Raw genomic sequence first — 16,837 nt, 5'->3', positions numbered from 1 at the left:
ACCAACTGAGCCAGCCAGGCGCCCCTTTATTAATAATAATTTTTATAACATGATCATGTTCCCTTAAGTTTGTTTTTATCTGTTGGCATTAAATAATAAAAGAAATAAACTATCACAGTTGAGTGGAGCCTGGTTTGTAGGGATTTGGGAATAAAATTTAATAGTTGATTCATTTTGGGTTTTGCCTTGCTTTTTGTTTTTTTATTTTTTTAAGATTTTATTTATTTATTTGAGAGAGAGAGACAGAGATAGTGAAAGAGAGCACAAGCAGAGAGGAGAGGGAGAAGCAGGCTCCCTGCTGAGCAGGGAGCCCAACGCAGGGCTCCGTCCCAGGACCCGGGACCACGACCCAAGCCAAAGGCAGATGCCCAGCCAACTGAGCCACCCAGGTGCCCCTTGCCTTGCTTTTTAAAGCACTCTGCTCTTGGCCACCGGCGGCTGAGTGGTGGACTTCCATTCTTGGAGTCAGCAGTTCAGCAGCTCCTCTCTGGCCAGTTACCCAAATTGAGATGGTTGGGTTCTACCAAAAGAGATATGTGTACACAAGCTCACAGAGTATTTATCCCAGAGAGATGAAAACTCATGTTCATATAAAAACCTGTACATAAATGTCTATAGCAGCTTTATTTGTAATAGCCAAAAACTGGAAGCAGCCCAGATGTTCTTCAGCTATTGAATGATTAAAGCAAACTGTGGTACATCCATACCATGGAATATTACTTAGAAGTAAAAAGAAACAAACGATTGATACACATAACAACTTAAATGACTCTCAGGGGTGTTATGCTGAGTGAAAAAAGCCAGTTCCAAAGGATTATATAGTCTAAGTCTGTTTATGGCATTCTTGAAATGACAAAATTATTGAGATGGAGAAGAGATCAGTGGTTGCTAAGAGTTAGAGATAGGGGTGGTGGTTAGAAGAAAGATGGGGAGGTACAAAAGGGCAACACGAGGGATCCTTGCAGTGACGGAACTGTCCTGTTAACGTGACCATGGTGGTGAATACATGAGTCTTCACATATGATAAAATTATGTAGAACTAAATACACATACAAGTAATTGCATATAAAACTGGTAAAATTTGAATACTGTTGGTGGATTGCATCAGTTGTCAGTTTCTTGGTTGTGGTATCTTACCTGGTCTTAGATGTTAGCCTTGAGAGAACTGGGTAAAGGATGGAAGGGATCTCTGTGTATTATTTCTTTTAATTACATGGGAATTTACAATGATCTCAAATAGAAAGTTTATTTATTTTTAAAAAAGGATTATTTCACTAGTCTGTCAGGCCCAGCACTGGTAAGACCAGTGAATTCCATAAAGATGAGCCCATTATCACACATCATTTCCTGTAAAATGATTTCTTTGGTTAGAAGTGTGGAATACCATGACAATGAATAAGAGATTCTCTTAGTTTATGGTGGTTTTGAAAGAAGTTTTGTGGGTAGAAAGGCAAATCCATATTTAGAGTAAGTGTTTATTCTGGTGATACTGTATCACTTTCCTTTCTATATAGAATGGCCCAGTGTAACCTGCTAGCAGGTAGCCATATGATCATTTCAGGGAATGATACTATATTGGAAGCTTTTTTTTGGTCTCTGCTGTTGGCAGATTGGTCATTTAGCAGTGGCTGTGGCTAGATCAACGTGGGTGAGTAGAAGTCAATGTTTCTGAATCCATGCATAACCTCCATTCCGCAGAAATTCAGGGACCTGCCACCTTGGTGAAATTTTTCATTGGCTAACAGTCTGGGACATGCTGAGATACCCCTCCTACCACTAAGACAGCACATCCCTGCTGCTGTGGCAGCTTTGTTCTTGAACCCAGTTGTGGGGGACAGGAATAGCCGGCGAAAGAGGTTGACGTCCACAGGACTGGTTATCATCCTCTGATTATTAAGATTCCTTCTGCTAGAGAAATCATTTACATGTGACTGACTTATTTTCTCACTCTGCCTATTCAGAGAGGTCTATCCACATATCCCTTTCCCAGACCTTGTCTTGTCATCTGTTTCTCAATCATATGCCTTCAAATCCCTGACCATCCAGCAAAATCATTCGTCACTTTGCACAAATTAATATAGACCTGTACCTTAGGCTGTCTTTCCTTCCAGGCAAAGAGATCACATGCAGTACTCAAAGTTCTGCCCATCGGGAGGCTATTCTTTTACCACTGTCCTTCAGGACCACTCTAGCTCTGCATTATGATTCACCGAGAGAGGTTTGTTGAAGTCTCCATTCTACATCTTTTTCTGCTACAGATACTTGAAATACTACCACATCTGCCAGGTCATAAAGCCCAAGTGGTAGAGTAGCTTGCCTGGTAGTCTGGACCTGTTGCAGAGCTTTGTCTTATTCTGGGCCCTCCTCAAAACAGGCAGCTTTTTGGGTTACTTAAAGAGTTGGAGAAGAATGTCCAAATAAGGTATTTTATTGCCTCCAAAATTCAAAGAGACCCAGTAAGTACTATGCATTGTTCTTAGTGGAAAAAATGCGCATCTCGACATGTCCCAGACCACTGGCCTCCTAGGAATTTCACCAAGGCCCAGCATTTTTGTGAGATTTATTTCCCACCCTCTGGAATACATGTGTCTAGGGTAGTTGCAACTTTCTGCTTCTGGGGCCAATAAGTATGTGTAATAGACCAACATGATATCCTGTGGAATGAAATGGCAAAGTCCTTGTCGACCAGTTTATGACACACAACTGGTAAATTGGTATAACTCTGAGGTATATAGTCTTTACTAGCAGATCTAGAAAAAGAAAGCATTTGTCATATCAGTTAGCACATACCAGGTGCTGGGGGGTATTTGATTTGCTCCAGCCATGAAACCGCATCTGGAACAACAGCTGCAGTGGGACTTACCACCTGATTAAGTTTGTGATAAAAAAATTGTCATTATCTAGGATCCATTTGTTTTCTTTAGGGCCACATAGGCAAGTTAAGTGGGGATGTGGTAGAAATCACCACCCTGCATCTTCCAGGTCCTTGGCACTAATCGTTGCAGTGCCTCCAGGAATGTAGTATTGCCTTCAATTTACTTGTTCTGTAGGCAGGGGAAGTTCTAGTATTTTCCACTTCTCCTTTCCTACCTTAATAGCCCTCACTCCACAGATTAAGGAACTAAGGTGGGCATTCTGCCAGTTGCTAAGTAAATCTATTCCCATTATGCATTCTAGAACTGGAGAGATAACCACAGTGAGTTCAAGGGGTGGGCCTGAGCTAAAACTCCCATTAATCATGTGACCCCCACCATAAGCCTCTATTCTGACTAGAAGCAAATTGAGTCTGAAGAGTCAGTTCATGTAATCCTTGAAAAGTATCATTATTTCTCCTTCCCCAGTGGACACCCTGGTAAATAGTCATCACTCTCTTTAGGAAAGCTAGTAGGAAGATTGGCAATATAAATTTTTAGCTATGTGTTGTGAATTGTGTAAGACTGATGAATCACAGACCTGTACCCGTGAAACAAATAATACATTATATGTTAATAAAAAATTAAAAAATAATTTTTAGCCATGTAGCATGATCCTTCCTCAACGTGACATGATCTTCTCTTCATTCGGAGGACTCAGTGTCTGGGAATTTGTTCAGGTTTGGGAATTTGCTGAGTGGCCCTGACAGTCAATTGTGGTGATGTAGGCCAGACTTCTGTTCATTAGAACTATAGAGTTTTCCCATCTATTTCATTTCTGGGACACCTTAATCAATCAGCCAACACCAAAGAGCTCTTCAAGTCAGACTGTTTTGATTACTGTTTAGGCACTCTCGAATTATGATAACCATGCCCATCATATTATTGGCTGTTAAGTCCTGACCTGACTCCTGGAATACCATGATCTCATTATCGCCACTGAATTCAGAGAGCTGTTACTGGAAGCAGTTGCCACCAATCAGTCCTAGTGCGGAGAATAGTCACCACACAGCAATTCAGAAAAGCTGATGCTCCCCTCACCCCTTAGCTTCGGTGAACTGAGTATCTTATAGATCCTGCTAGGGACCACAGTAAGGGCTAGGTGAAAAGGTCATAAATGATAAATCCACTTCAACATTCTATTATTTTCTCCAAGCATTTGGATACCTTCCTCTGTGGTATACTAAGGAAGTTCTGGTATCTCAACTTCATATAGTGTAGTCTTTTTTTGGGTTCAGGTTTGATTTAGCCAACCAAGCAAACTATTAAAAGCCATGCCTAGCCTCTGAGGCTAACTTACTGTATCTGAATCTCTGCTGAATAAGCCCATACTAGTAAATTTGGTCCAAGGCAATACTAATACTGTCTTCCCTTCATTCTGACTCAGTACGCTTAGGATCCATTCCCCTACAGATCCTTAGTTTATATTGATATAAATTAACAAAATCATGCAGTTCTTTTGGTATGTACTGTACCTCTTCATGGACTATGCTTTGTATCTCACCCCTTGGGGTCTGCTGAGAGTTGAATTTGGTGATAGATCTAGTGCTATCCAATAGAATTTTCTGTAATGATGGAAATCTCCTATACTATCTGGGCTGTTTGCATATGCCTTTTGAGCATTTGAAATGTGGCTAGTGCAATTTAGGAACTGAATTTTAAATTTTATTTAATTTTAATTAAATTTGAATAGCTACATGTGTTTAGTGAATACCATATCGAACAGTGCAGGTCTACAAGCAATGAGAAGTGGGAGAGATGGGTGCTTAGGAGGACCAATGAGCCCTTGCAACTACCTCAGGGTAGACCATTGCAGGTAATTCAGGAAAGGGAAGACTAACCTCCTCAGATTGGTATGGAAGGGCTTCTTCTACCAGCAAAGGATACTTGGCAGAGTTTAGGGGCTTAGGGTCTGCAGGTTCTTCAGCATCTGCCCATATTCCCATTCTGATTTTCAGGATTCACCACCACCTTCCTAATCAATGCCCCAATTTTAAAACTAGAGAGTCTGTGAAATTGGGAACTCAGTTTGCTTTGTCATTCAGCCATTGGCAGAATTAGACTTTGTGGGTTTTTTTTTTTTTTAAATCTCAGGCCTGAGGCTAAAGGAGATAAAGATTTCTTTTAGGACAGTTATAGATGCTTTCAGATCCCTTATGTTAACCTTTAGCTGGGAATTTAAAGCCCTGAAGTTATCATTTTCCAGTTCACTTAACAGCAAACTTTATACTTTTGTATTTTACCCTAATTGATATGAGGCAGAAGTTACTTCCCATGACAAAGCCTTGCCTTCTATAGGCACTTGGTTATAGGTGTCTACAGATATTAATATAAGAAACTGCTTTGCCAGTGTACACCATGGACGAACAGTGTCCCTTATTGTGGAAATGGGATCACTAATGCCTTTAGATTGAATCAAGAGAACCAACCCCAGATAGCTCAGAATTAATTTAGACAACCCTTCTTACAGTTGTATTCCTGTGGAACCATTTTGGTAGTCTCATCTCCTTGAGTTCACAGCCTTACCGTAGGGACTTTTTGAGTGCCTATTTATGAGCCAGTTCCTGTCCTGGGCAGTTCTTCTGGACGTTATTTATTTGTTGTCCCTGTGTTTTTGTTGCGCAGAGTTAGAATAAAAAGTGAAAGTAGATAGCAGTGCATTTTATAGCAGATCCCTGAAAACATGTTTTGACTACTGAGTTTGTTAAACATTAGAACTTGTGGAACAGAAAGGGATGGTGCCATGGATAATGAAGATTGATTTCAGAAGGTTCTTTTTAGAATAGTCAGGAAATACATCCATCCTATTTATTTGTCTTCCAGGAACTAAGATAATATACTTATGTAAACTTTTTTTAGTAGTAAACAAGACAGATATCTCCTTTTCCATCTTGAAGTATAGCAAAGAAGACAAACATTTAACTCTGATTTTAAATGTGATGACTGTTACTAAAGAAATTGTATAATACTAGAACTAGAAGATAATGCTAAGTGAAATAAGTCAGAGAAAGACAAATACCATATGATTTCACTCATATGGAGTTTAAGAAACAAAACAAATGAACAAAGAAAAAAAGAGACAAAAAACCCCCAAACAAACCCAGACTCTTAAATACAGAGAACAAACTGGTGGTTGCCAAAAGGGAAGTGGGTGGGGGTGGGGGAAATAGATATGTGGTATTAAGAGTGCACTTACCGTGATGAACACTGAGTAATGTATAGAACTGTCGAATCATTACATGGTGCACCTGAAACTAATATAGCACTGTATGTTAATTATACTTCAATTAAAAGAAAGAAACTGTATAATACTGTGTTATATAGGATCTTAGAAGATGGCATTTAATTCAGTTTTAGAAGTATCCCATATCCCAGAATGGTTGGAAGTACAGTTCCATGTGTATACTTGCATGCCTTATCTTTTGGTCAGACAACCTCTGTCTTACTAGAAACCTTTAAGTCATCCTTTGGTCCCAGGTTGTTTCTGTTTCTCCACTTCCCTCCCAGCATCTGTGAGGGTGTGGCTCAAGCTCATCTCAGAGAGAGGGACAGACAGACACTAACTGATTATCCAGCCTCCTCTTGTAATTCTGTTTCTCCCTATCTAGCATAATTATTCTCCTGCTACTATGATATACCTCTATTATAGAGATTTCTAAACTTTTTTTTCCTTATCATGCCCCTTCACTAAGAAATTGTTGAGCATATATGTTCCAGTATTTACTAGGAAGTTGTCTTCCATTTATAATGTTTATTTATAAAATCCTTTTCACATTTTAGAATATTTAAGAATTCCTATTACTAAAATTTGTAGGTATCCAATCCAATTTTTTTCTTTTACAAATATGACAAATTTAAGACTTAAATGACTTACTCAAGATTTTTTTAGCTATTTAATGGCAGAGTTGGTCATAGAACTGAGGTTTCCTGAGTATTTCTGTTTTTCTGCCATATGTTTCCTTCCTTTAAGTCTTAAAATAATGTTTCTATCTACTTTCCATCTTCTGAAGCAACTTGCATTTAAGAATCACTGTTTAAGTTGAAAATAGAGCTACCATACGATCCAGCAATTGCACTACTGGGTATTTACCACAAAGATACAAATGTAGGGATCCGAAGGGGTACGTGCACCCCAGTGTTTATAGCAGCAATGTCCACAATAGCCAAACTGTGGAAAGAGCCAAGATGTCCATCGACAGATGAATGGATAAAGAAGATGTGGTATATATGCACAATGGAATATTATGCAGCCATAGAAAGGAATGAGATCTTGCCATTTGCAACGACGTGGATGGAACTGGACGGTGTTATGCTGAGTGAAATAAGTCAATCAGAGAAAGACATGTATCATATGACCTCACTGATATGAGGAATTCTTAATCTCAGGAAACAAACTGAGTGTTGCTGGAGTGGTGGGGGGTGGGAGGGATGGGGTGGCTGGGTGATAGACATTGGGGAGGGTATGTGCTATGGTGAGCGCTGTGAATTGTGCAAGACTGTTGAGTCGCAGATCTGTACTTCTGTGGCAAATAATGCAACATATGTTAAGAAAAAAGAAAAAGAAGACAATAGCAGGAGGGGAAGAATGAGGGGGAGTAAGTCAGAGGGGGAGATGAACCATGAGAGACGATGGACTGAGAAACAAACTGAGGGTTCTAGAGGGGAGGGGGCTGGGGGGATGAGTTAGCCCTGTGATGGGTATTAAAGAGGGCACGTTCTGCATGGAGCACTGGGTGTTATGCACAAACAATGACTCATGGAACACTACATCAAAAACTAATGATGTAATATATGGTGATTAACATAACAATAAAAAATTAAAATTAAAATGTAAAAAAAAAGAATCACTGTTTAGCCATATTATGTAGTTTTGAATAGCAGGTATGGTACTCACATGTAAAGTGAGGCAGTTGGACTAGTAGTTGATATTTCATGTTTCTTTTGGCACTAATAGCCTCTAATTCCAAGCTATATATTAAATGTCCTCATATGCATGAAAGTTATATATATTTAATATACATTGAAACTTTAAAGTAATACATAGACTTTGTTCTAGATTTTCTGTAATAAGTAATATAAAGAAAAATTAGTCCTATATGGAAATTACTGCAGTTAGCATCTGATATATTTATTTTGAAGAACTTGTATCTTTATATAATATCACTATAAACGTGTAAATTTATGTTAGTATGTATATAAATTGTGCAATTATTTCTTTTTTTTAAGATTTATTTATTTATTTTGGCAGGGGAGGAAGGGCGCAGAAGGTCAGAGGGAGAGGGAGAGAATCTCAGGCAGACTCCCCACTGAGTAAGGAGCTGACACAGGGCTTGGGTCTCATGACCCTGAGATCATGACCTGACTGAAATCAAGAGTTGGACACTTAACCGACTGAGCCACTCAGGCACCCCTTTGCACGATTATTTTTAACTACCTACCAGAGAGCCAGTATTCCCTGAAATGTTATAGGTATCATAACCTATTACTCTCTTACTTTTACTGCACTCCTCTTACACCTCATTCGTGGCTGCCCTTCTGCCTTACTTTCTGTAGCCAATTGGAGATCAAGTCTTTGCTGTACTATTTGGTAAATAGCTCTTTAAAAAAAAAAAAGACTTTATTTGAGAGAGAGAGCATGAGAGAGGGGAGGGTTAAAGGGAAAAGCAGACTCCCTGCTGAGGAGGGAGCCTAATGCTGGCCTCGATCCTGGGACTCCAGGATCATGACCTGAGCCAACGGCCGTCACTTAATCACCTGAGCCACCCAGGCGCCCCAGTAAATAGCTCTTTATTCCTTCTGCTATATTTCTATGGCAACTGCTTCAGCATAAGCCCTTTATCATCTATGTCCTAGCTAATTGGAGGAGCCTCTCAACAGTTCTCTTTTCATTTTTTCCACTCTCTCTGGTCCATCTTGCATAGTGCTGTCAAAGTTTTGTTTTGTTTTTTTTTTAAAACAAGGAGCAAGTACTGTTACCCCATTAATGACACACCTCTTTTGAGTCTGATGCCATTTAGCCTATGGTACAAGACTCTTTATACCTTTGTGAGGGTAGCAGTTATTTACAGCAACTTTTTGGATTCTAATCTCTGTTGTCATGTTGGTTTAACTCTTTATTTCCCTACCATTTCACATATTTTTATATCAAGGTTCGACTAGAGCCTGGTACATGACAAGCACTCAATACTGAACACATTTGATAAATGAATAAATTAAAGTGATACTGTTCGCTATATATGTAATCCCTTCACCTTCCCGCATTCTACCTGGACAGTCCTGTTCAACTTTTAGGCCTCAAAGGGAAAAAATGGTACAGTAGAATAACAGGAATACTTAGGAAATCTGAGCCCTGTGACTAATTCTTAAAGGAAGCAGTCAACTCTAAGGTACCTGCTTTAGCTATGATAACTCTGTGAATGAGCTTTATAGAAACATTTTCAGTAACCAGGGTTGGACACTAAGCTCCAGCGGGTGACAGGGAGCCCACCGTCTCTGCTGTCTGCATCAGCATAAGAGGAGCTAAGAATGTTGTTGTCAAAGTGGGTTGAGGGAGTTGCTACAGTTATTGTTTTTAGAAGACACTGACAAGTAAATGATGAATTCAGAAATGGTTCTAGATTATGATTTTTGAAGGAGAGCTTTGTCTGATTACTTGACAAAGCTTCCAAACAGAATAGTAAGTGTACAGTTTAAAAGCAAATTCAGGTGTTAATCAGGGGTCTTATGCTTGTGGTAAAACTATTTCACTCACTGAAAATACATTGACTTCCATTGTAAAATGTAACAAAGTGTAGGCAAAAATAATGGAACAAAAAAACAATAGCATTCTATTACTATTTGAATTTAAAATCTCTTTTAAAATATAATTATTCATACCATGAATAGCCAAAGCAATCTTCAAAAAAAAGAACAAACCTGGAGACACCATAATCTCTGATTTCAAACTATATTACAAAGCTGTAGTAATCAAAACAGTATGTTATTGGCATAAAAACAGACACATAGACCAATGGAACAGAATAGAAAGCTAGAAATAAATCCACACATACATATTCAGTTAATTTATGATAAGGAGCCAAGAATACACAAGGGGAAAGGATAGTCTCTTTAAGAAATGGTGATGGGAAAACTGTATAGCCACATACAAAAGAATGAAACTCGACCACTGTCTTTCAGCATACACAAAAAAGTAATTCAAAATGGATTAAAGACTTGAACATAAGACCTAAACCCATAAATCTCCTGGAAGAAAACATAGGTAGTAGGGACCTTGACATAGGTCTTGGTGATGATTTTTTTAATTTGACACCAAAAGCAAAAACAGCAAAAGCAAAAATAAACAAGGGAGACTACATCAAACTGAAAAGTTTCTTATAGCAAAGGAAGGAAACCATCAGCAAAATGAAAGGCATCCTACTGAATGGGAGAAAATATTTAAAAAGTCATATCTGATAAGAGGCTAATATTCAAAATATATAAAGAACTCATATAACTCAATAGCAAAAAAACCCAAAGATGGACAGCAATTCTAAATAGACATTTTTCTAAAGAAGACATATGGATGAGCCACAAGTATATAAAAGATGCTCAACATCATCAATTATAAGGGAAATACAGAGCAAAACCACAGTGAGATATCGCCTTACCTGTTAAAATAGCTATTATCAAAAAGACAAGAAATAACAAGTATTGGTGAGGATGTAGAGAAAAGGGAACCCGGTACATTGTTTGTGGAAATGTAAATTGCTACAGCCACTGTGGAAAACAGTACAGAGGTTTCGAAAAAAAATTAAGAATAGAACTACCATATGACTCAGCAATTCATTTCTGGTATTTATCTGAAGAAAATAAAAACATTAACTCAAAAAGATATATGCACCCCCATGTTCATAGCATGAACATTGTAATAGCCAAGCTATGGGAACAACCTAGATTTCCATTGATGGATGAATAAAGAAACTGTGATGTGTATATATACATACATATACATACATACATACATATATATATATATATATATATATATATATAAAACGGAGTATTGTTCAGTCATGAAAAAGAAGGAAATCTTGCCATTTGCAACAACATTGATGGACCTTGAGGGTATTATGCTAAGTGAAATAAGTCAGACAGAGGAGGACAAATACATGTAATCTCACTTATATGTGGAATCTGAACAAACAAAAAACAAAAACAAAGCTCGTAAGAAAAAAAGCTCACAGATACAGAGAACAGATTAGGGGTTGCCGGAGGTAGGATGGGGGTTGGGGGAGTGTATGTGGTCAGAAGCTACAAATTTACAAAGTAGATCAAGGGAATGCAGCATGGTGACTATAGTTAATAATACTGTGTTGTATATTTTAAAGTTGCTGAGAGACCAGATCTTTTTTTTTTTTTTAAAGATTTTTATTTATTTATTTAACAGACAGAGCATAAGTAGGCAGAGCGGCAGACAGAGGGAGAGGGAGAAGCAGGCTCTCCGCCGAGCAGGGCCAGATCTTAAAAGTTCTCATCACAAGAAAAAAAATTTTTTGTAAGTATATATGGTGATGGATGTTAACCAGGCTTATTGTGGTGATCATTTCACAGTGTATACAAATATCAAATCATTATGTTGTATACCTGAAATTGTTATAATATCATATTATAAGTTGATTGTACTTCAATATAAAAATAATTTCATAATTTTATGAAACTTACAAATATTTTACAACAGATTTACTAAAAAGTCTTAAGAGATCTTATTAAATAATTAGTTGCTAACAATTATTTCCTAAAACTTTGGAGGAAATACCTTTTACTGTCGTACTAATCTTAGCTAAACATCTCTTCACAGTTATAAAGGAGATTATGTTATTTTAGGAACAGGCCCTAGTGATGGCTAAGTTATTTTCAATAAATGTTTAACTATTATATTTACTACTGGATCTTCCTGTCATCTAAGGCTGTTTTAATTAGACCATGGCTTCAACTGAAAGTCTTCCAAATGTGGTGGGGGGAGAAGAGGAGGAGGAGAAGGAAGGAGAGAGAGGTAGGAGGAACTGTCAACCATAGGGGTGGGGTAATGGGAAAGCAGGTCCTAGGAAGAGGCGGGAAGGACCTTCTTTGACTGCAAGCAGGATGAGACCCAGAAGCTGATACTCTGCTTTGCCTTTGAGCGGTGCTCTTTTCAGCTGCTCTGGGGGCAGCTGTTATGAATGGAGTGTCACAGTAGCTGCTCTTGGCACCGCTGGGTTGGTCTGACTCTTTGCGCTACCTCTAGAGGGCAACTCGTATAGCCTGTGTCTGCATAAAGTGTGTTTCATCCTTGGCTCTCTACAAGAATGAACTATTTTTTCGAGGTGCTTGTTTAGGGACCTTTAATATTATACCCTGTGGAGTTATAAAACTAGTAGTATGGCTCAAAGCATAATATTCCTGGCTACCTTTTCAGCTCTATTTGGCATCTAGATCTACTGACTTGTTTTTGGTTTAAATGGACACTTAGGTGCTCAGGATTCCTTCCCAGTGTGTTTCAACTCACTGAAACAAATGCATCGCCATGCCCTCCTTCCTGCATCTAAGGGACTTGGCATCAGCCAAATGTTTTGACTTTCTTTACCTTGAGGCAAAGGTCATAAGCCTTTGGTCTTTGGGCCAAAGTGTATTTTACCAGACTGATAAAATAAAAGGCTTTTTTTTTTTTAATAAACATGGAAAAATTGGGGATTTTATGTTAATACATGGATTTCTGGCTTTTCTTGGAGAATCAAAAGATGTGGCAACACTGGACTCGATTTGCAGCTGCAGCTGGAGCTGAGTAGTGGCTGTACCTTTTAGACTAGCACATATTCTTCTGCTCACCAATTCCCCACCCAGCCTGAGTTTGTAATCTGAGTTTATTCGGCATTTATTCGGCATATTATTACTCGGCATCTGAGTTTGTAATCCTTGAAGTACTGCATGTATTAAAAATGAGTCATAAATATGGTTTTATAGTTTGTAAAGTAAGCATACTATCAGACTCTTAATAATTCTCCCTGAAATAACAGATGTAAAACTTATTCCAAATACAGGATGTAGGTAGATTAAATTGTTAGTATTCTCCTGTAATTAGCTCTCACAAACAGAAACTTAGTACTTCCCTTAGTTTGACCCAAAGAATGCACATACCACACCAGACAAATTAAAGATGAGTAGAAGGTGCAAGTCTATACTCATGGATTTCTGAAAAAGTGTGTGTTTGGAAAAAAATTTGTAAGTTAAAAAAGAAAAGAAGTAAGGAGCCTGCATTTTATATTAAGTCATACCTCAAGTAAATTCAGTATGTAAAAAGACTCCTAGAAAATGAGCAGCACAAAACAAGAAAAAGAAGAAAATTATGACAAAACTGTTTAAAAATATTATATAACAAGAACTCAGGTTCACCCTGGTAATTGAAGGATCCTTAATCACTTTTATTTTAATCTGTATTTAAATTAAAAAAAACCCTCTTATTGGGCTATTTTTTATTAAAGTATAATTAACATATAGTATTATATTAGTTCGGATATGTGATATGATTCAGCAATTCTATACATTAATGCTCATATGGTAAGTGTACTCTTAATCCCCTTTATCAATTTCACTCATTCCCCCTGCCCCCCACTTTTCCCTCTGGCAACCACCAGTTTGTTCTCTTTATTAGAGTCTATTTGTTCATTTGTCTCTTTTTTTATTTGTTCATTTGTTTTATTTCTTAGATTTCACATATGAGTGAAATCACTAAATTCCACATTTGCGTGAAGTCATCTAATAATTGTCTTTCTCCATCTGACTTATTTCATTTAGCATTATATGCTCTAGGTTCCAGCCATGTTGTTGCAAATGACAAGATCTCATTCTTTTTTGTGGCTGAATAATATTCCATTGTGTATTTATACCACATCTTCTTTATCCATTCATCTGTCACTGGACACTTGGGTTGCTTTCACACTTTGGCTCTTGTAAATAATGCTAGAGTAAACTTAGGGGTGCATGTATCTTTGCAAATTAGTTTTCATTTTCTTTGGTCAAATACCCAATAGTGGGATTACTGAATCATATGGTAATTCTATTTTTCATTTTTTGGGGAACCTCCATACTATTTAGTCACTCCCACTAAACTTGAATTTGAAGGCTTTCCCCCCCGCCCCCAGATGATCAGTATTAGGAATAAAGTTAATCACTTTCTTGGATGCCCTACTCACATGCTCAGACTCTGATCTCCCTCTGTCCCCATGGTAGGAGGTTTTGTCTAAGGATGCTCCTTACTTTGCTCACATTCCAGATTCTACTCTGAGCCACCACATCAGCATCACTAAGCACTGTTCTTAGTTTCCTCTTCAAGAAGGAAAGGGAGGAAGAGGAGGTTGAAGAGTATAATTTTTTAAAGCAAAATTCCATTTAAATTTTTTTCATATTGCCACAAAATATAAATATACAGCACATTCACTTTTAAAAATTTCCCCTGTAAAGTTTTATTGTATCTATCATATACCTTTATCTTGAATAATATACATATAAATCTCTCCTCTTTTTTTAGGGCTCTCCAAAAAATGTGGAATCCTTTGCATCTATGCTGAGACATTCTCCTCTTACACAGATGGGACCTGCCAAGGATAAACTCGTCATTGGACAAATCTTCCATATTGTGGAGAATGATCTTTATATAGATTTTGGTGGCAAGTTTCATTGTGTATGTAGAAGACCAGAAGTGGATGGAGAGTAAGTAGAATCATTTCCACATGTTTTAAGAGTGTTGATAAAAGTTGAGATACCTCAAAAGTACTATTGAACTTTAATTGGTGATTTGCTAAAAGACAAAATATGTTTTATTTCTCTTCATTATGCTAGTTAGGGAAGTTAGGTGGGATTCATGTCATGTCATTTTAGTCACATTAGGCTAGATTCATATCTTCTCAAAGCAGTGAGAGCGCTTTTGGGGAAGATTTTGATGTTCATCCTGGTAATAAACTATTCCCCAACATAAAATTAAAACCAGCTTTATAGTAGTGCATGCTGCTCAGGGCATTTTACATATAACCTTTTTTGCCTCTTTCTCTGTTCCACAGTCTTCTGCTTTTCAGAGAAGCCTCCCTTTCTACTTCTTCACGCTCCTGTCTTCTCCTGCTACCAAATTCCGACGCTTTATCATTTTCTTTTCTTATTTTGTATCTACTCTCGGGATTATAATTTTTTCTATTATAGAACAGAATTCATTCTGTTTATAGCTATAAATGAAGCTCTTTGTGACTATAAGTACGCACGGGGAAACCATTAAGGTGGGGGAGCTAGGAGTAGAATATCAAGAGTGAAAGGAGATTTGGAACTAAGATTCTGGGATTGGAAAACAATAGTAAGCAGTATAGAAATGATTTTTCCCCATCAGTTTTTAATGTGCCCATTTTAAAAATTTCAGTATTTCTGGTACCAGGACGTATCTTAGAGTTGATGTTATGTCGATTTAATTGGCCATGTTTTTTATTCTTAACAGTACCTAAAGTAATGGTGAATCTAGTACTCAGTGGCATCTTAGGATGAATTACGGTGATTAAGAAGTTTGTGATGTTTAAGAATGAGTCATATTGTAGAAATGAATAGCGAAAGAATCTGCTCTGGATCTAAGAGAGCAGTTATGAAAATGGGTTGCCTCTGTGCTGAGAGTTCTGGATATCTAAAGGTCCAGTTGATAACTGGACTCAAATGATTGGGAGACATAAACTCATTCTTCCTGAATCTGAATTGGACCCGACAAACTTAATACAAATTTCCTCAGATCAGTGGCATGTGAATATTTAATAACTAGTTCTCCAATAAAAAAGGCCCTGATTTGCCAATTTCTGTGGTCTAAAATACTCCCACCGTGGCCAATCTTAAGTCACCAGTGTAATGTCCCTGAATGCAGAGTTGGGAATATGTGTACACAGTCAGCTCCCTCAAGGTGGTGCAGTCTGGCTCCAGCACACCTCTACCTTGGATAATCACAAGCTAAACAGTGTCTTGCAAGGTAAGTGTCATGAACCAGGTCATACCTGGGGAAGAAAACGGGCTGCTTATGCTACCTGGCATTGAGAGGTAATGGCTCAAGATAGCCTGTCTTGATATATCGAATAACATACACGCTTAGTCAAAAATAGTAAGAACTCAAGAAATTTCTAAGTACAATAAGTCTGTCAATGCAGATATTAACACTGTCTATTGTGTAATGGGTCATTGAAGGGATTAAATCAGATACTGTATGTAAAGTTAAAGATTAGTGACTGGCATATAATAAACATGCTACTATTATTACTATTCTTGAAATCCTAGTGATTGGGATTTTTGTGAACTAATGATGATAGAAATCCTATCATCATAGAATTCCTCAAGAATTCCTATTGAGGAGGGTTTATGCAGGAGGCAAGTATGAAGATTTGTGGTCCTAGTTATCCTTCAAGAGAGGCATCCTAAGCTCTTGGATACTGTCAGTAGTGGCTGTGGCAGAACATTTTTCATTAATAGAAAAATATATAATTTTCTATATTTAAAAATGAAGTACTGTTTTATTTTATGCAAAGAAATCTTCTCATCTCTTCCTTGCAATGGATAAGCTTTTCATCATGCTCCCATGGGTGCTACCCAGGTGCAATGGCCGTCTTTATTTTTACAAGCTGACCTAACTTGCAGCCAGAACATCAGGTATTAACTTTACAAAAAATACATTTTACAGATAATTCTGCTCAATTATGAATGTTTCACCTGCTCAGTCAGATTTATTACAAGTTGCAAATGTAGTATACACGTTTCCTTACGTTTGTGGAAGGAATTTTATGATATTTATTTCATGGGTATTTATTTCTTTGTGGATATTCTTTTATGTATACTGTTCTTTTTTCCCATTTCATTACAATTTTAAAACATTAGTTTTGTCATTATGTTATATTTTT

General features: G+C 37.5%; 1 protein-coding gene across 2 annotated transcripts in view; it reads left to right on the top strand.

Annotated features, from left to right (window-relative positions):
- MRPS28 (mitochondrial ribosomal protein S28) overlaps positions 1–16,837 on the top strand; it is a 110,583-nt gene that overhangs the window by 8,700 nt on the left and 85,046 nt on the right. For both annotated transcript variants that reach the window (XM_027576025.2, XM_027576034.2), the window contains exon 2: positions 14,455–14,636. In XM_027576025.2, coding sequence (XP_027431826.1) covers positions 14,455–14,636 — 182 coding nt within the window. The remainder of the gene's footprint in view (positions 1–14,454; positions 14,637–16,837) is intronic.

Source organism: Zalophus californianus, chromosome 4 (assembly GCF_009762305.2).
Source record: "Zalophus californianus isolate mZalCal1 chromosome 4, mZalCal1.pri.v2, whole genome shotgun sequence".
NCBI classification, from domain to species: domain Eukaryota; kingdom Metazoa; phylum Chordata; class Mammalia; order Carnivora; family Otariidae; genus Zalophus; species Zalophus californianus.
Note: the sequence above shows the minus strand (reverse complement) of the source record. Positions and strands in the feature narration are given on the sequence as shown.